The sequence below is a fragment of the Cardiocondyla obscurior genome, linkage group LG15 (assembly GCF_019399895.1).
Source record: "Cardiocondyla obscurior isolate alpha-2009 linkage group LG15, Cobs3.1, whole genome shotgun sequence".
Taxonomy (NCBI): domain Eukaryota; kingdom Metazoa; phylum Arthropoda; class Insecta; order Hymenoptera; family Formicidae; genus Cardiocondyla; species Cardiocondyla obscurior.
The window spans coordinates 4467451-4489169 of record NC_091878.1 but is presented as its reverse complement, the minus strand read 5'-3'; the positions used below and the strand labels follow the sequence as shown (position 1 = coordinate 4489169).

The following is a 21719-nucleotide window of genomic DNA, read 5'->3' as shown; positions in this document are numbered from 1 at the left end:
TCTCCTTATACTCGTAATGACTTTTCGGCACTCACTTCGTACAAATCTCTTTCGCGAACAGTCTTTTCCAATTTCTTCTCACCTTTGTTTCTTCATTTAGTTTAACGTAATCTCAATCGATTTAAAAGAAAGTAAAAGTAAAAATTAATATAAAATTGACTGTAAATTAATTTTACGAGTGAACAATGAACTGCTAAAAATTTCACAAAAGAGAACTTACGGACAAAAGCATAATTGTGACATTGTTTGATAATGATAATCCAGTTGTGTATTTGTTTATTTAAAAAAAAAAAACGAAAAAAGACATTTTAAGCGGTTATTGAATATTATTTCGTTAAATATTTTATAATATATCGTAGATTTCTTTTAAAGACAATAACGAGATATCCGCGATATATGAAAATCAGCATAATAGAAGAAGCGTGCTCGCATATGTGGGACAATCGCGAGACCATTCAAAAGGATAGAAGAATCGTCAGAGGAGAATAGAGAATTCGGTAGAAACCGACCGATCGGTCGCGACGGGACCGTTCTCTCTCCTTTTTCCCTCCCAAATGTATGCAACGTTCTTTATTCGAGTTACTGAAACCGATCCTTTAAATCGGATTTTTATCCAAAAGAAAATGTTATATACATATAATAGACGCGCGGATCCGACATTAAAATATTTTATTTTAAGAACGTTTACAAATTTAATTTTTGCGCGGATATAAATAAAAAAAAAAATATCACGTATAAATATATTTTGTATTTTTAAATTTAAAGACTTACATTAAATTCGAAAAAAAAAACAGAAAAAAAATAGTATTTAAAATACTTTAAAATTTATCGATTGTGTAAAAATTATTCGCAATGGAAAAATTAACATTTTAATATAATTGCGCTACAATAAAACTCATGCAGTGACACACAGAGATGTTTGCTTGCGTTTTCTTTTACGTATTAATTGCTTAAACGTTATTCACTTTTAAATGCAATATATTATGCAAGCCTTAATTTTCACATTTTATTTCCTTTTATATCTTTCATTGCTCATCAACAGACATAACGCAATGTGTGCCGAGTGTATCGTAATGCGTATATTTATTACGCTGAAATAACGTTAAACCGGTTTACTGGTATAATTAGCATTTCACTGTCATCAAATTACACTTTTCGTAACAGTGGTATGATGCAATTATACCTCTCACACGTGTTGCATCGATACGAGATACTCATATCAATTACCCTTTGCTTAACCGACAGCCACGTGTGTGCGTACATATACGTTCGTCATTTGTCAAGTTTACAATTAATCGTAATATGATTAATGTCATGGTTTGCCGGTGCGCTTTGTTAAAACTGTGACGTTGTTATTGCAGCTACTGCAATTACTAAAAAGACATACAAGCGTACCAGTAAATTTTCAGCAGTTTCAGATAATTTTCGAGAGAAAAAGCATATTTTACATAGTTTGTAAATTTTTCCAAAACTTCCCTACTCAGTAATTAATACGTCCAGCTGCGGACAGGGTGCATTGAAACGCGCACAGGCTGCTTCGCGGGTTAAATAAAAGTAAAATAATTTAAATAACTCGTTCATTTTCTTGCCGTTTACCGATTTATATTTTTCCCCCGTCGTTCTTTCCCGTAAACTTGCGATTCAACTCGCGCTTAAGCAAAAACAATGAGCAGCTCTAGGAACTTCTCGCGAACTTTGCGGAACTACGTTTCGCAATTATGTTGCGCTCGCCCGAAAATACATATTAATTAATTCAATTACAGAAGCGGTACTTTATACGAGGGAAAGTGATGACAAGAGAGAGAAAAGGCGCGACGAGCAACGCGATATCCCGCAGTAGCGGTAACAGCGGTATGCGTGCACGATTACGACACGCGCGTATCTACATAAATTAATTGTGTGATACGCATGCGATGCGTAATGGGCTGCATACAGTGCGAGCGCGGCCTGCATAATAATTGCGCGTACATAAACCGAGAGGCCCCGGATATAACGTTCGAGTATCGTTTGCTTTACCTACAAACGCACGTTTGCCAACGGTAATCGTTATCTAATGAAACAGTCGGCCGGCAAATAGAGTTAGATTGAATTTACTGTTACTACTTCGCGGCCAGAATTTACCGTTGAGCGCCTAAAATCAATACAGCCTATTTAACCGTTATTACTTTGCAGCACTTCCGCGCTGATATTTCAGACCTGTGATATTTGTAGTCGCGCGAACGTGCGGCGCTCGGCGCCTGTGGTCACCTATTGTGTACATTTTCCCTGATGTTTACGATCCGAGCAGCTATAATAATGATACGCTACGCAAAACGTTTCCTAATCATCGCCATCCACTTTCGATTGTAATTTTTTTTCCCCCCTTAAGTAGTAGTCGTCGGGAAACATTTTTCCACTCGACGTACCGCGTGTTAATCGCTGAAGCTATCGTATTGTAAATCAGGTAGAAGAACGGTTCATTATAGAGGTAGGAATTGGAAATTTTCATAGTACGTTTCTTGATAGCACCGGAAAATTGCTCCGGCCGTTTTCATTTTATTCTCATTGCCATCGTAATATCATACTTACGCGAAACCAATGATATTTCACGCAGCGGCCATCCCGCTAAGTTTCAGTTTATCTCGCCGAGGTTAAATAAGAAAAAGTAAAAGATAAAAAAGCGACGGAAGAGAAATAAAACGAGAGATTGAGAGAGAAAAAAAAAGGACCGGAAGGGGAGATCCTACCTAAAAAAAAAAAAAAAAAAGGGAGTGGAAAAAAATCTACACCGAGAAATTGCGAGAAAACGTGGCAAAGCGGCATAAAAAGATCAGGGTGGATGAGTGCGTGGAAAAGGAGAGTAGCCCGAAGGGATAAGAATCTACTCCGCAACCTGGCAAATCGGACTTCCAGCTTTTTGAGCTTTACTGGACAAAGTGAAAAATTCTCTGTGCAGGAACAGGATAAGCCCATAATTCACAAAATCTCTTTTCCGCGTAACTTTATGTTGAAAATAGCCATTACAAATCACAGATCTACTTCGTGATTATATCGAAGTCCTTAAGTTATCACTTTTGTTACGACCAACCGCGCTCGTTAGCCAAAAGGGTCCCTAAGGATATTTGTTTAAGCACCGAGACCACAGTGTCCTCCCACAAATTCCTGCGGAATTCACGCTTTCGAGAGTTCTCGTGTATTTTCATGGCTCGTCGCCCCTCGCTTTAAGCTTTTTGTCAATTTGCCTGAAAATTTTTGCACCAGCCGCGGATACGAGCTTCTATTTTCTCATTAATAAATTTATTTCTCGCAAAATGAATTTATTTCAATAATTTTTGTCGGCATTAAAATGTCAATATTCATGATATTCTTTCGCATATACGCACAACAGCAAGACATTAAAAGAGAAAATAATTTATTATCCCTTTGCCTCTATACATATAGCGTCTGCGTGAAAAAAAAAAAAATAAAAAAAGAAGAAAACAACGAAAGGGTGAAAAACCGCACGCAGACGTAATTTTAAAGTCCACGACACGATCCTGAAATAAATGTCGCGGTGCGTCGCATAATTGCCGAGGTGGTTCCCGCAGTGTAAAAATGGTGGTCGCGTCGCGAGAAACGACCCGTGAACCGAATAAACGACCGCTGTTTCCCATTTCTCGATCGTAAGCGTAACCCGCGTTTAAACTCAACGACGCAAAACTTCCGCTTGGCGGGATATCCTCTCGCGTCACTCAAAAATACACGACGGCGAGTAACCGCTCGCGGCGCACACAGACCAACTAAACAAACCATGGGTGTAGATTTATAGACGGGCGACATTCCGTTGGGAAATCAACATCGTCTGCGCTTTCAGCGATCTCGCGAAGGAGAGCGAAAACTTTTCAAGTTTTCATTGACGACAGTGCCGCTACACCAAAAGAAAGACAGGCGGAAAGATAGATAGACAGATAGATAAAAAAAAAAAGGAGCGAGAGGAAGAACGACGTATAGAGACTGAAAAAGATAACTTTTTTACCGGACCTTTAATTTTTTAATGCTAGACACTCATCAATTTCAACAACGTTTAAAAAGTAATTTTAGCCAGCTAATGAAATTTTTATATACTAAAAGAAACTATGCGTACGCTTCGCGCTATTTGTCGGAAGGTCCTAATTTGTGGTTATTATAATTTGGGGCATAAATTAATTATATAAATTTCTACGATAATTACGCATTACGCATTGAGTTATTTAAGTCGACGACGTGTTGACGGTTCGAGAGATCAATAAAAAACTACAAAAAAGAATTATGTCACTTACCAATCAGCAACCAGCGGAGTTGATGAGTTCTGCTGATGACTGTAACATAAAAAAATATTATTAATGTAGACATGCTAGTATAAGATTAATAAAAAAAAAAAATGTAAAGGTTTCTTTTTGATAAAAATTTTATTAAAAAAATGTATGCTTACTTAAAAGTTGCTCCGCTGATACAGGATGCCCGTCCCGAGCCTGCTCCTCCTCTCAGATGGGACGTGACGAGCCATCCTTCCGCGCACAAGTCACTCGCGAACGCGCCCGAATTAATCTATCGCGAAAATTACTGAATACTTCCGCGCGTTAATTTTCGGCACTCCCGTAAAAATATCCCAAAAAATCGTAAAAGAACACGCCCGATAACTAGCGGCACTATAATGTCTCATTAAACGATGCGAAGCAGTGAAGTTTTTCTTTTTAATCTGTAACAAATAAATAAAAAAATTATGTTGTATATATTAAATCTAATTGATTAAGATAATAAATTAATATTAACGTATCGATGTCTTTTTGCTTGCAGTGTTCGGGTGCAGCTTCGGGCGATTTTTCGGAACGAGTGGCAGCACTTTTACAATCATCTTCGACTCAAGACGACTGCTAGTAGTGCGCTCTATAATACGTAATGCTCTAGCAGGTCAACGAAAGGAAGAACAAAGGTATCATCGGATAAGCGAAATGATCCAACGCGTGCGGCGCGTTCTAAATGATTTTTGAGCTAATCTATAAGCTTTAAAAACACGTTCCGAGGCAGCGTCTACTTTAGACTTAAGCTCATTCACTTTTTTCGCGCGGACGATGCTGCGGCACGATGACAGTGGAACGTATAAAAATGTTACAGACAAAAATTGCTACAGCCAAACGTGATTTTCACGAGACTACACGTAAAACGAGGTGGTTCTCTCGAGACTCTTTACGTCGCGCTATTTTTCAAAGAAATTTATTTTAGCCTCCACTTCGATACTACCCTCTGAAATTTACTTGTACAGAACAACAATTCCCATTCTTATACCGGCACGATTAAGCACAAGCGGATTCATAAAATTCTGTTGGCTGTTTTCACCTGAAAGCACGCGATAAGTTTTCGTCTCGTCAAGAAAAAGACTTGTTTAAAATCTGTGATAATAATTCAGCGTGTAATCGGCAGCTCTGAGCGACTTTGAGAGAAGAGAATGTGACGATTTTATACCGCAAATGCAAATCAATTTCGTAGGAATTTCCTTGTAATAGAATTATACATATATAACTAGGTGATAGCTGACACTCGTATGCGTGTATCTACGACATCGGGTAACGAGGTCCACGAGCGGAGAGGTGGGCGGAGGATAATGTTCGGTCGGAGTTTTCTCTTGTCGAAAAAGCGACGGGTGCGTGGACGGGTGCCGCGTGCGTGGTTGTATGGGTGCACGGAGAGGCCGGGAAATGTGAGAGATAGTTTCGAAAGCACTGTGGGTGGGTGCTGGAATGGCGGTGATCTTCCCGGTGAGGGCGCGGGCGTTAAATTTCCAGATAGCCTCGGCAAATAAGTGCCGCGTAGATAAGCGCGGAAAAACCATGCCAACCCGGGGAGAGTTAGGGAAACGGCTAGTAGGGAAAGGGGGTACTTACGGGTACTGGAAAAAGCGAAAAGAGAGCCACGCTGTGAAAACGGGCGCGATAATGGCACGGAAATGGTGACAGCATACATAGCGAACGAAAAGAGAGCCGCGCCGAAATTACGAGCCGTTTGGCATAAGAAATAAGGGTCTTAAAAATTAGGATTCGAATCGAGAACAATTAGTATTTGTAGTAACGGCATTAATTTGTAGAACAACAAATAACGGATATAACAGAAATCCAAAAAAAAGAAAGGAAAATATAACAATTTTTTTTAATATTTTAAATCGGAACTTTTTACCCGGCATTTAATTTTCATTGCAGAGAGATTCGATGTTCACGGATGATTGCGATATTTACGGTAAAGGATGCATAACTATTTCGCGCTCCATATATTGAATCTTGTACGGCGAGATCTATAAATTGACGCCGTTACAGACGTTACGTGTACATATATGGAAGCATGAATATTCACACTATGAAAGATATATCGAGGCCCGAACGCGCGATGAATATCGATATTCACGATTACCTAACCGCGAGCGGAGCGTGAAATATTTAGATCTACCTGCCGAAATGTTCTAAAAACCACGATAGTATATATGCGAAGTATTTGCATGATACATTTATTTCATCAGTGACTTCGACAGATCTCAAAGCTTTTCGTGGCGTCAAAAGCAGAAAGGTACGCAAGCACATTCTGCACAGAAGAAATTTCTAAAGGTTCAAAGTTGCAAAAAAACAAATATATAAACCTGCGCTTTTTATTTTAATTAATACTTTTAGCATTTCAGAGACGTTTTCAGAAAACTAAAATTTACTACGTAATTATTCAGTCTATTATAACAGATTACATTTTCTTCTGTACTCCACAAATATCACTATGACGCAGAAATCAGTGACGTAACGGAATCGTATTATTACTCAGGTAACTCATTCATCATAATTAATCACGCCGTAGTCAATCATTATTACTATATTGACTTCGTAACACGATAAGCCTGTTTCATAATGCCTCTTAAAGTTTTTGCGCGCGTAGAAATGGTCGTAACCACAAAAATACAAAAGTATTAAAATTATTCCGTCTGGCTTGCAGATAAAATCACGAACTGTGACTTCTAACAAATTGCCACGATAAGGCATTGAGTTTTTAAAAAGAATATATTACAACCTTAGCTAAAAGATAAAAATTTTACTCAGAACATTAATAAAACTCGATGTTTCGAGAAGTGGCCAGAAAAAAAAAAGATCTCAATAACAATAAATTCAATTTCTTAAATTCCTTTTCCTAATCGTTCAATTTAACATTATAAATTAACGCTTTCATTTACATTTCACAAATTACATTTTACGTGAAAAGCTAAATAACAGTATTAATTAATTCTGATAAGATATATATGGAATATATATTTGCTATAATGCAACTGTTATTTATTTTCTACTTTTCGCCAAGTATCGAATAACACCATTATACCACAGAATATTTTACGAAACAGAGCATCACGAAGTAGAACTGATCGAGTTTCGATTAAATTCTCGATGAAAGGACAACGTGGGAACTGGCAGTGACAGAACGCTCTTTTTCTCTATCTGAAAGTTCGATTTTTCTCTCAATAGAAAAATAGAAACGCAAACCCAGCAGACATTTTAACGCAAATAAGAACACTTAATAAAGCTCGCTATTCGACTGCCTAACATTCTAATAATTGCAAAATATATTTCTATATATATTATTGATTGAGCTCATTTATCATATGCATTTAATTAAAAAATTTCGATAACGTTTCAAGTAATTATTATTTGCTATAAATGCATAATTTTTTTTTTTTTTTTTTCCTCTATGCAGAGTATCTGTTCCGCATTCAATTATTCGGAGTAACTGTTTCACAAGTATTAATTAATACATTTATTCATTTAAATCAGAACCGGAAATATAACAATATACTTTCCATAAATTCACGATTACCATGAATAACTTCTATATAAAATGACTTTAATGATTAATTCGTAATGAAATTAAATGTAGCCTAACAAAGCTATGTTTTGGCGTAATAATGCGCCGCACCGTTTCCGATAATAGAGTGGAATAGAGTATAATGTGAATTACATTTCGAAATCAATATTCTCATATTGTCAATGTATCACCGTGCTTTAGTTAAATCAAAATTTCGTACGTATCCAACACGTATAAATATATTAACGTAAATAAATCCAATCAGTATTGGAACATTGTTGCAAACAAGACAATATAGTATGGAAATGCGAATAGAAATTAGCGCATTATTAATATCATTGCTAATCAAACAATTAGCTGTATTATTCACATTAAAAAAAAAAAAAAAAAAAAAAAAACTTTAATCAAGTTTTTTTACGCAAACTTTGTGTAGCACAGCAGATTTATAAAAATTATGCTCCGAAAAAAAAATGGCGAGTCGTAATTATTTAATACCTGCTGTAATCACGAGATATCCAGCCGGAAATTAATGGTAATTTGAGAAATACGTGATTCCGCGAAATGATTTCACCGGCAATGCGGTATCGCGTAGTCGGTGCTTTAACTTTTGTCATAACGGATCCTATAAATAATGCCGATACGAATAAATGTTTGCAATGAAAGCAGAGAAACCTTCGCGGACTCCAGTTCGTTACTCCGTCCGCTCGCGCCGCTTTTTCCGCTGACAAAGTAAACTCAGTACATTTTGAAACGCAAAACAACCCGAGAATCGAAGTCTGAATGCTAGTCGGTTGCGTGCAGCAGTCTCGCTGCGGCCAGTAGTAACTGTATTTATCCGGTCGGCCGCAACAACCTGCATTATTAATGCTTCCGTATCGACCACATGCTACCAATTCAACTGCGGATTATAGACACGTTGGAAACGCGCGCGAAATTCACGGGACACGTAAAAAAAAAAAAGAAGTCTTTGTGTACCGACGATACGAGTGTTCTATATTTCTCGCTGATCGAATCTCGCATATGTTCACGTTAAAGTCGCAAAAAACGATAGACCTATACGTATACAATTAGCTAATTATTTCTTAAAGTATATTTTAAATTGAAACAACCGTTTCAATTGTATTAAACGCAAAATCTACAAAAATAATGCAATGTTTGTTTTCGTTATTGGCTTTAATCTAAATAGTTTAGATAATCGATTCTCCTTCATTGAAACATAATTTAGAATAATAAGTATCACACACTGAAACTTGCTAACAATTCTGAATGCATTTGATTAATATTCTTCGTGCGGCTTTTACGAATGGTAAAAGGATACGCCTGTGTTAACGCAAGTATGTGTAACGCAGTAACTTTGTAGTCAATTACAATTTTTCATTTTCAAGAATTTTTTTTCCCCCCCATTGTTATCGCTCGTAGTTTCGAAGTTAAAAGTAGGACGCGTGCGTTGGAATCTCGAAATAGCCGCAAATGCGGCGAGGAAACAATTGCGCGGAAATTTCGCGCATTACTCGCGCGCAACGTGGCTTCCGCTCTATGTGGATGACCACGAACGGTAAAGGTGGTTAACCGATCAGCCACGATACTCAATATCATTAAGGCTTTCTATATTTATGGTCCGTCAAGCACGGCCACGGCTACGAATTTATCGCAAAGCTGAATTACGCGCAGAATTATTCTTGTCACGACCGCAGATACGCAAAATGTTCAATACTGATTGAATATACAAATTATGTACAAAAAAAAAAAACAAAATGTTTGAAATATCATACAAGAAACATCATCAAATTATTGCTAAAGTACGTAAAAAAATCTCTATCGTTGGGTAACAACTGATAGGGCACTAAATAAGACACCGGGTCGCTAGTTCCAAATTAAGCTTTGTTAAGGAAGTCATATACAATATATATGATCTTCGTGCTCCCCGCACGTCCCGAATCAACTAACTCTCCGGAGCGCCTCGCAGACGTGTCTCACCTTCTACCTCGCGCTCACCCTTCCGATGGCCACCTCTCGCGATCAATTATCGATTGCTGGATCAATCGTCGCTCGATTGATCTCGCTTGTTCAACGCCAAGATCCCGCTCGCCGCGCACGGCCGATCGCAAGAAGCTGCCGATCTCCACACGTTGTTTTATGATAAGAGTTACTTCCTATTGCAATAACGTTAGACCCGTTTACAGAATGCGAAACAGTAACATATTCCGACACTCGGAACCTCAACCCTCCCGGAATATCTGACTGAAATTCAATCTTCAGCGCCTTTCTTCGCGCTTCGAACTTGAGCCGACCTTTTTATCCGCCGATCAGAAAGTTTCACGGAATTAATTAAAGGCACGTTAACTTCCCTCTCTCGCGTTTTTGCTGCTCGTCGAATACGAATAATCGGTTGCCTCAACCCTTCGAAGGGTTTGCCACGGCGACAGTTCTTTGTTCATTCCGACTGTTGCTAAATCGAATAAACAGAAGAGAATTATCTGATCTTATCGTACCGTTTCACAAGTTAAAACTTGATTCTTAAGAAATTCGCAATTCCTAAACACTTCGAATGTAATTAAGGAACGCACGAAAGTACTAACCAATTTTAACAATAATTTATAATGTACGACTCGTGATAATCGAATGTTACAAATATTGCGTTGAATCTAATACTTGAAAGACAGATTAATTTATTCTTACAGTGGAATTTGAAGAAAATACATAATAATAAAAAAAAAAGAGTCTCGAGAGAATCCTAAAAGTCGTTTCCCCAACAACTGTCTATGCGTTTATAATTATTACGATTATTATTGCTATTAATATAGGGACCGACATCCTTCGCTTCTGGCCTATGAGACCAATGCACAATGACACAAATAGACTCAAATGTATATAGTGTCTCGAAATAAATTATTTGTATCGTTAAGTATTAATTCTAATCGCAAGTTTTTATGCGTACGTACACAACCAAATATTTTATTCGTTAAATATGAGAAGCGAGAAGAAGCTCTATATACATCTGGACACATGTGAAGAAAGAAGCAACGATAGTCAAAGCGATCGAAATGTCTAATCGAACTATTATTACGTAAACTACGCACTAGCCGCTAAGTTTCACAATCGATAGATGTAATTTACCGTTAAAAGGAAGTAACGTTAAGGTAACTTTAAATTCACGATTAGCGAGTAAGTCTTGCTCACAAAACCCAGCTGCTCCCGGTAATATGCCTCTCTTTCCCCGCCGTCCCTTGTCATACTTTTTTTTTTTTTTCCTCCCCCTCGTTCGCCCTATAGTCCGCAACGAGCTCGTTGCAACGAGCTGGCCTGTCCCCCGACCTTTTTCTCTTATTCGCACAGAGGCTAACCGCGCGCAGCTGGGTTAAGGATCAGAAGGATCTGATTAAATTGCTCGCGCGGGATGCGCCCGCAGGTGCGACGTTGACTACGCTGGGAAAATCCATATCGCCGTCGTCTCGAGTGTGCTATCGCGTGTCGAGAATCCACCCAGGTCTGAATTGTGAATTTCGCGACATCTGCGAATACGCAAAAATCGGGAAAGAAAACCTCATTCTTGAAACTAAAAGACGTGTAAAGAAAATTGCATTCATTTATATCGTCATTTCTAACTACAGTCAAGAGAAAGGTAGCAGTCAAATTTGTAATATTAAAATTGCAGCAGCCTCTGGCGCACTGCGAAATATATAATTTTGAAAATAGCGCGTGGAAAGTTGTAATTTCTTTACTGTCGTTAATTCCATTAATATAGAATTTGATCGATAAGGGGTTCGAGACATCGCGCTTAAAGTGCTGCGTAAGGTACGGACGAATGTCGGAATGCGCCGAGAAAATTCCAATCGGCCGGATGTGAATGTCAGCATTTCTCCGGGCGCGAATGCGAACGCGATGTATTTGATCAGGGCGCGGTGACATTTCTGCGAAACGTTCACGCGGAACATCTTCGGAATTTCATTCTGACAGGATGCAAACGGGGGGTGGAAGAGAGATGCGTTTCTTTCGAATATCCGCCGGCCCGGAAAACAATAAGAGTACAACGACACAAACGAGCCGCACCAATTTAGCGACTCGCGCGCAAGCAAAGATTTTTTTTAAAACATATTTCTATTCAAAAGATTCTCGATTCCTTGAAAACGTATACTGAAAGTTTGTAAATCAGACGGATCCTGCCGAACCTCACGTACGTACATACATACATGGTTATCGATATACCGAGATGAACTCCAGCGAAAGTCTGCGGCTGCGGTTATACTGGTTTTCGTCGAAACTTTCGGCTCAGATTTATCTAGATCTAATTATTACTATTATCGGTGTAAGGGAATACGCGAGATCAGAAATTATCCAGATGATGAGATCATGCGCGCAGCACGTATATTTATACAGAGTGTGCCAAGTTCATTATCTTACTTTTTAAAAGCAGATTTTTTGGACAAAGTTAAACTTAAAGCACTTGTAAATTCATTATTGCTGCATATTAGTGAATTTTTTGTGAAACATTTCATATCAATATTAAGATAATAAATGTTAAAAAGTTAAAACTTTCAAACTTTGACGATTTCATCAAATTGTCTTTAAAAAAAATCAAATCAAATTTATTACGAAAATTATCAAAGTCATAAAAAAAAAAATAAAAAAACACACAGAATGGTGTATACTTGGGATACTCGATATGTATAAAAATATACATATGTGTATAACGCGTGTATATGTATAATACGTAGAAAAGCGGAAATGAACAAACTCTGGTGGAGAAATATAAAAAAAAAAATACGTATATATATGTATATATATATTATATACATATTATATAAATAACCTACGCGAATAAGTTGTAACTATCCGTTGGTACATATCGCATATAAGACCGAAGGGAGCGGAGAGAGAAAAACCGGGAATATTGCTTCAGAAGTCAACGAGAACAATGCAAAAGTGGAGGAAGCAAAAGGGACACACCAAACGAAAGATCGAGGCAATATCGAAGTTATATGACTTCACGATATTAAAAGATATGCAAACGTGCGCTGCTGCGTCGCCGTGCATTTCTCTCTCGCTAACTGCCGTTATCGTCGAAGTGATTTACAGATAAGGGTATTTCACATCGCATTTACATCGAGATTTGTGTAATCGATACTTCGATTTTATACTTTTAAAGAATTTTCAATAAAGACAGATTGGCAGTTCCGAGAATAAATTTCCTTCCTTTTTTTTTTTTTTAAATTTTATATAAGTCTCCCAAAACTTTCTTCGCTCTATTCAGTTATTACTTAAGTGATTAGGAACCCAAGTGTTACGTTATACATAAGAATAAATTATATATTTAAAAAAAATATATTACAACACTAAATTTTTTGAAAGAGAACACTTGCATAATTTTTAACTCGAAATTATTATAAACGTTTAATATGCCGTTCAATATTATTTGCATATAATACTTGTCAAAGATATATTTTTCTCGTAACGCATAAATCAAATATATATAGATATGAATTTTCTCGTAATTGCCAATCTTACGATGTTACTTAAGTATTTTTCGATTTTTTCTACATGTTGCTTCCGGCGGTATCTATATTCGGCACGATAAAGCGTATAAAAATAAAGCAAACGGTGATCTATAAATTTTCCCTCATTCGATTTTGCCACGAGCTGAATCGACTGTATACAATGTATCGAAAGCGAAAGTGAGAAATTGAGGGGATTACTTTTGGAGCGAGTCCCCGTAGACAAAAGACGTGACGACGACACCACAAAATTTCATGACACAACGAATGTAATAAAAAGAAGTTTTTCGTTTTTTACAGATGGCCTGTTTATTGCCACATACCCACCCTAAAAGTATTCAAATAAGTATTACTTTAAATTGCAAATGCGTGATCAAGTCACAGCATTTCCATATTCATAGAATTCCACGAGTGTTTTCAAAAAAAAAAAAAAAAATATTTTTCCTGTTTTTATCATAATCATTTACACGTATTTCGAATACCATAAAAATGCGTAGCAAGTTGCATATCAAACATATAAGTGTGAAAACAGAAATTCAGTTATTAAACCAAATCCATACTCAAGTCATTTCCATTTTTTTTCCATAAATTAATACACTTTTTGATGCTGTGAAAAATTGTCAAGATATATTCGCTCGGTAAGTATATATTTGTGTTGCAAATAGCAGAATAAATTAAATTTTAAATTGATTTGCTTATCATATATCTAGAACGGAAAAGCAGGTCTCCTTAAATATTCTTTTTAAAAATATAATAAAATATTTCTTCTACCTGTAAATTATGGTTAAATCAAGTTGTGCACAAATTGTTGCACAAAGTAACAGTAACATGAAAATATATAATAAAATATTATTATCAAAACTGATTTTAAATAGTAACTCTACATATCTTTTAAAATATTCATGAACAATAAAGCAGAAATGGATAAACCAAACGTTCTCGTCAAAGCAACCCATCAGTTTTTATGTATACTTTGCTGAAATTCATCATGTTTTAAAATTTACCTCAGCAACTTCTGTGTATTCTTTACGGTACACTTCGCCTTTGCGAGGCTTTTTGGTTCTCAACAGGAAAAAAAAAATTTCGATTTTTTACCTCTGTTCCGCACAATAGCTTTAATAAAATCGACCAGATCGCGACTGTAATATTCAAACAGGAAGAGGGAGGAAAGAGACATTCAATTATACGCGAAATCCATTTGCGAGTCGAAGCGGTTTGACTAAACGTCGAGATCGTTTCGCGTTTCCCGAACATCGGTGGCTGCCCGGGAAATCCCGCAGGATATAGTTTTTCCTCTCTATATAGGCATCTCGCCGAGTGGCGCGGAAGTAAAATGGATACGCAGCGGGACGATAAATCGTCACACGCAGGACCTTCCTCGCGTTTTGTGCTCAACAACGGCCAGGAACAAAAGGGAGACGACGCGTCACGTTCGGCTCGATTTGGATTCGACTGGAATTTCGCTCCCGACGAAAATTTTCATCGCTAGCGCGTAGCTATTTATTTTATTCTCGCTCGCACGAATCGGATTCTGCACAGCGATCTACGCGCGATAAATCATCCCGATCCCTGCAGCCAAATGCCGCGTGCCGCGATCAAAAATAGAAAAAAAAAAAAAACCCCTGAACGACGGAAATGCAACAGAGCGGACTTTGAAAAATTCATCTCGCACGAGTGGAGTGATTCTGGTTTTTTTTTCCCTCCATTAAAATCCTGCGAGTAAACGTTTCCTGATTTTGCATTCGTACAGATTTTATTTATAAAGATAATTAAAATATGCTGTTGATTTATTATTGTTGGCTATTTTTTTGCAGAGCAAAAATACTTTTAAAATTTTTGCCATCTATTCTTATATATGTTCTTATATAATTATTTATCAAACTTCAAATATTTGATCACAATAAAATATTACAGAGAAAGAGCTGTGTGCATAACGATATCATTCTTAAAATATATCTTTTTATAAAAAAAGATGTGTATAATTAATGCTAAAAAGAAAGCTAATAATTATGCTAATAATTATTGCGCTTAAAATCTCTCACGTTAAATTAAGAAATGTTCGAAATAAATTCCAGCATAATTATGTTAAAGATATTTATGTAAAGTTATAAATTATGAAATTCGACGCGCTTATATAAATTTGCTCGTTAACGTACTCATTTTAATAAAATTTTTTTAAAACTTTATTAATTAATTACATAGCTCTTTCTGGCAAATTATCAATAAACAATAAACATACATACATAAAATGGAATTAGAGTAACTATTGATTCTTATAAATTCCATAGAAAATAATTGGTTAAATAAAGATGCATATACAAAGACGATTATCCAGTTGAAATGCGATAATACCGAATATATCGTTGCGTGAATAAATGAATAATTATTCATGCAAATGTAATAAATAAATTTACTCACTGAACAATGACAGTCTCTGCGTTTCTTTCCTGTTACAATTGTATGTACCGCTTCCACTTTCTTATCCTGGTACAATTTTGTCGCTCCTATTCCTTTCCTGTTACCGTTGTGGTACTCTCGTGATTTTTCTTTGTTCCAATTAGAATTTTGCTTTCTAAACAAAAAGAAATAAAATGTTATGAATAGATAGTAAAATAAATCAATGATTTTTATTGAATATATGTATAGTTAAAAGATAATTTATTTATTTTGTATTCTACTACAATTATATTTTATGTTAAGTAAAAATGCTTACATTTAACTGCTTCATATGTAAAAAGACTGTGCAATTGAAATAATTTTTGTAACTTTCTCAAAGAACATAAGTGTTACTAGCATCAATTACAGGTTGCAGGTTAAATGTAAAGCATCTCCTTTTTCAACAAATAAAACCCAGCGTATATTCCTCCAACGAATTATATAATTTATCATCTGCATAATTTCGTTGAAATCATATTTATACACATTAAAAATTCTCATTCGTTAATAAATAAATCATGTTCTTATACAAATCAAATCGCGGTTTAGCAGAAGCGTATCGATTTCGATCGTCACCGATAAAGACTTAGCCCGATCATCCATTTAATATAAAGCAATAAATAATTAATACCAAATATACACATTATACTCATAAAGAACAATAACGCTATGCCGCAATTATCTCGCCGTTGTTAATTGCAATCGTTTTGCTGTATCAAACGGTAAATACTAATTACCGGGCGCAGCTAATTATACATGTATACGTACTAATTTTAAGTCGACGGTGATTCTATCCCAATCTCGATCTTGAAAGTTGATCAGCTTACGCGATATATCACTTTCGACGCTTTCACCAAGAAGACCGCGACAGTTACTCGTTCAGTCGAGGGCGAGTCCATTTTTGCGACGTAGCACTGGCCCCTCGATCCTTCCCCCGCTCGCGCCGTTGTGAAAATGCCCGGAGTAGAAATGAAAGTCACGCCACCCAGCCGCCGATCGCGGGTGAGTCCATTTTTGCGACGTAGCAATGTCCTCTCGACCCTACCCTCACTCGTGCCGTTGTGGATATGCCCGGAGTGGAAACGAAAGTCACGCCACCCAGCTCCTGATCGCGGGCGAGTCCATTTTTGCGACGTAGCAATGTCCTCTCGACCCTTCCCCCGCTCGCGCCGTTGTGGAAATGCCCGGAGTAGAAATGAAAGTCACGCCACCCAGCTCCTGATCGCGGGCGAGTCCATTTTTGCGACGTAGCAATGTCCTCTCGACCCTTCCCCCGCTCGCGCCGTTGTGGAAATGCCCGGAGTGGAAATGAAAGTCACGCCACCCAGCCGCCGATCGCGGACGAGTCCATTTTTGCGACGTAGCACTGGCCCCTCGACCCTTCCCCCGCTCGCGCCGTTGTGGAAATGCCCGGAGTGGAAATGAAAGTCACGCCACCCAGCTCCTGATCGCGGACGAGTCCATTTTTGCGACGTAGCACTGTCCCCTCGACCCTTCCCCCACTCGTGTCGTTGTGGAAATGCCCGGAGTGAAAACGAAAATCACGTCACCCAGCCGCCGATCGCGGACGAGTCCATTTTTGCGACGTAGCACTGTCCCCTCGACCCTCTCCCCGCTCGTGACGTTGTGGAAATGCCCGGAGTGAAAACGAAAATCACGTCACCCAGCTCCTGATCGCGGACGAGTCCATTTTTGCGACGTAGCACTGTCCCCTCGACCCTTCCCCCACTCGCGCCGCCGTGGAAATGCCCAAAGTCGAAACGAAAATCACGTCACTCAGCCGCCGATCGCGAACGAGTTCATTATGACGTAGCACTGTCCCCTCGCCCCTCTCCCCGCTCGTAACGTTGTGGAAATGCCCGGAGTAGAAACGTAATCACGCCACCCAGCCTCCGATCGCGGACGAGTCCATTTTTGCGACGTAGCACTGTCCCCTCGACCCTTCCCCCACTCGCGCCGCCGTGGAAATGCCCAAAGTCGAAACGAAAATCACGTCACTCAGCCGCCGATCGCGAACGAGTTCATTATGACGTAGCACTGTCCCCTCGCCCCTCTCCCCGCTCGTAACGTTGTGGAAATGCCCGGAGTAGAAACGTAATCACGCCACCCAGCCTCCGATCGCGGACGAGTCCATTTTTGCGACGTAGCACTGTCCCCTCGACCCTTCCCCCACTCGCGCCGCCGTGGAAATGCCCAAAGTCGAAACGAAAATCACGTCACTCAGCCGCCGATCGCGAACGAGTTCATTATGACGTAGCACTGTCCCCTCGCCCCTCTCCCCGCTCGTAACGTTGTGGAAATGCCCGGAGTAGAAACGTAATCACGCCACCCAGCCTCCGATCGCGGACGAGTCTAGTTTTGTGACGTAGTACTGTCCCCTCGCCCCTTCCCCCACTCGGTTTACTGTAAAAGCTTCCGAAACCAAGCTCGTCGCAAAACTCGAAGCATCGCCTTACCTTTGCACACATTGAAAAGCAGATATGGTGTTCACTGCGGCGATGACGGCTGGCGTACGTAACTTCTCCCTCTCGTCTCCCTCACGGTCAGCGAGTATGAGAGTAGTGGGGCGCGTTCCTCAGTTCAGTCCCTCAATCTTCACCTGACACTCCTCGATGAATGTACTGCGACACTTCGTGTGACTTGACGAATACCACACTAAGGCCTCGTACGTTAGCTGCCGTTATCGAAGCAAATATCGTAACTATTTTTTAATGTACATGATGCCTTCGATAATTCTCACTATGCGCGGGTTAAAATAAGCTACTCTCACGAGGACGTGATCGACACTGATTCCTCTTCCGCATAATCCATCCAACACGCTCGACACGCCAGAAACTACGAACAATAAGACGTACTTTCAGTCCCTTTTTTCCACCCACATGCAGATCCGGCCCAAGCAGCAAATCAATCACGTTCGCTTTCGCAAGCTGCACCCTGATTGGCGAATTACATCACGCGGCAAATGTCGATTGCATAAATTGCGATCCGCAGCGTCACCTTCGAACGGAAAATTATTGTAAGTATAAAATAAATCGTTACAAATGTTAATTCTTATTATAATAAATTGTTTTATAGTTCTTTGTAATTTATTCGAATGCAAACTTAAAAGATATCCTGTACGGCAGTCTAAAAAAGATTTTACGAAAGAGCTTCTTATAAAATTAATTACAGACTTAAAAACAAGTGTCGCGATTTTGCAAGAAAAACTCAGAATTATTAACGTAAAAGAGAAATTCTTCTAGAAACTTTTAAACGAAAGGTGAATTTATTTCACTTTGTAAATCAGTTCGAAAACTTACTACATTTAAAGTTCTCCGTTTGAACGAGTGATATAATTTAATACGCAAATAAATTAGTTATAGCATCGCGATTAGGATTAGGACGCGTCTTTGCTTCAATCTTAATAATTAATAACAATTAATTAGTTTTGAATACCATGTTCCAACGTACGTACACTGCTAAGCAGATATGGCATTTGCTGCGACGAGCGGCGACGGTGGCTGGCGTATGTGACTTCCCCCACTCTCGGCAGTCGAGTGCGGGGAGGTGTAGCAGGCCGCGTTCTCCTTCACTCCTCTGTGACCCTTGCTACGCAACACATCAACGCGCGTGCTTCATGTGAAATTCGACGCACCCCACGCCAGGATGACGTACTCTAGCCGACCTCGCAGCACCACGTATGCCATTCCTAACAGTGAGTGTACACACGTAATATACACACGAAACAGCGATATACATACATGTATATCAGCTATTTTATTTCAACGCAACGTCGCGCTCGATGTCGCTTACTTATCACACCAGATGTCGATCGGCGTGCTTAAAATTGGTAGTACTGCTTAACCTTCCGGCTGCTCTTGTAGTGGCACTTTCTCTCGACATTTCGTGCCCATTCCAAGCGGTCGGTCGCTGCGTACTTGGTAAGAAATTTAATCTTTTTTTGAGTTCTAAACCTGTATATACCGAATGCAAAGATAAATCGCGATTACTACCGATATTAGCTAGCAGCACGCATGGTCGCGATCGAAAATAAGCTTGGATTTGTTTCTTTATCTGCGATTCAAATTTCCCCCGGCCCTCGAACACCGCGTCCATCCGCTGATCCGCATAACCTCGGTGCTCGTTCTTTAGCAACGACGCCATGATATACATTTTGAGATCGGGCGAGAAACCGAAAAAAACACGCGAAGCGTCGATCTGAGCGGGGAAATATCGGTCGCGGTCAAAACTGTCGCGAATCTGCATGGCTCCGCCGAGGAGTCGTTCAGTGCCTCTTTTTTTTTTTTTTCCGCCAACTTTTAATGACCATCGGTGCGCGTAGCAAATCGAGAACAATTCCGGGCGTTGATCAGTGCGCGTAAATCGCATCGTTGAAAGGCGAAAGACCGGAATCAAGCGCGCGCGTCGTGTTGTTATCGCGTAAAATGTTACTGTAACATCGTTACGCGTCGCCAGCGACCGGGAGTCGGGTTCGAATGCGAAATCGACGGGGCTACCGGGTGTCGTTTTCACATGTCTCGTTATTTAATCGGGGCAGGGCGAGGAGGGACGCGTTATGTGCGCAACAAAGCGACGGACGGACGATATCGCTAATTGGTGTGCGAGATCATAATTAACAGCGTGCTTTCGATCGACAGGATGTGCTTGTATATGCGAATGGAACATAGTATCGGCCGGAAGCCAGGAATGCGGAATGCAGGATGCAGGACGAAGGACGCAGGGAGCAGGGTGCAGAGTCCAGGATGTAGAGGCAATCGGGACGGCAGCGGCGTCGCTAGTCGGTGAGTAAATTTTCATCTGTGATATTTGCCACGAGTGGAGTCATTTATTTGCGAGACAATCTGGCGTCGTCGCGTTGCAGTAAATGCGATTTTCAACAAAAAGTCCTCGTAAATTAATAAAAGATCCGAATTTATCGCGATTTTCCCCGTTAATTGTGCGATATAATAAATTTCAAACTCCTATTTTGAACATTGGCTAGGTTTAGGAAAAAAGAAGGGGGAAATATTCAAGAGAAGCGAATGCATTTGTTATAAATTGAGCGAGCAATTATTCAGTGAAAAGTGATATTCGCTCGGTAATATCATTTTTTTTTACTTACTTATATGTGAAAATCTGTTTAAAAAAAAAATATAGAGCTCAGTTAAATGGTTTAATTGAAATTAAAAATAAATATAGGAGGGAGACACGTTCGAAAGGAATGAAAGGAACAAACATTTGCACCTGACCCATGCGTTACTTTGCCATTTCAAGCGAAACGGCGAGAAATGTTTACAATGTAATAATTATTTGGTCCGCCTATTTTGAACCGGCGTTTCCACAAACGCCGTTTTGTTTCATTTTGCTTTATGACGTAGCTCAGGGCTGCTATTTAATCTGCTTTTGTGAATAGTGTTCACCGAACTGTTGAACGACAGCGGATTACGCGTGGGCGACCGTTTATGTATGTTTATTACCTTTGTGTTTTATCTTTTAATCTAGGCAGACGACGTAGGTTCAGGTAGTAGGAACTTTTGCAAAATTTCCACTAATTACGCAGCATGCAAACAGAATTTCACCGCTCATTTTCCTTCTGTGTTGGTAAACACGTTATTATACAACGTGTGCTTTATACAATCCATAAGTAAACTATTGCGAATTTATCGTACGAGACAGCGTATCTAAAGATTTCACTCTTTCTCCTTTAAACTGAAATACCAACGTTAAGTTGACAATATAAATGTATGATTAATTTAAAAAGTTATGTTTCATGAATGATAAAGTTACAAAATAGTTTTATATATTATTAGAAACGCTCAAATCTAAAAAGTAGATAACATTTCGCTCTTGAATCCTCTCTCAATTGAATTTCTTTCGGTAACTTCCAAAGACAAAGGAAGATAAACCCGTTTTCATCGAAGGGGCAAATCGTTGACGACAGCCAGAAAATTGTAAACTAACTTAATTGACCGTGTGCTTTTGCACCCAGGT

At 39.0% G+C, this 21719-nt stretch overlaps 1 protein-coding gene across 1 annotated transcript in view; it reads left to right on the top strand.

Annotated features, from left to right (window-relative positions):
- LOC139108686 (uncharacterized) overlaps positions 1 to 13911 on the top strand; it is a 79366-nt gene extending 65455 nt beyond the window's left edge. The window contains exon 3 of the mRNA XM_070667175.1: positions 4795 to 13911. Coding sequence (XP_070523276.1) covers positions 4795 to 4875 — 81 coding nt within the window. The 3' untranslated portion in view covers positions 4876 to 13911. The remainder of the gene's footprint in view (positions 1 to 4794) is intronic.
- The last annotated feature ends 7808 nt before the right edge of the window (positions 13912 to 21719 follow it).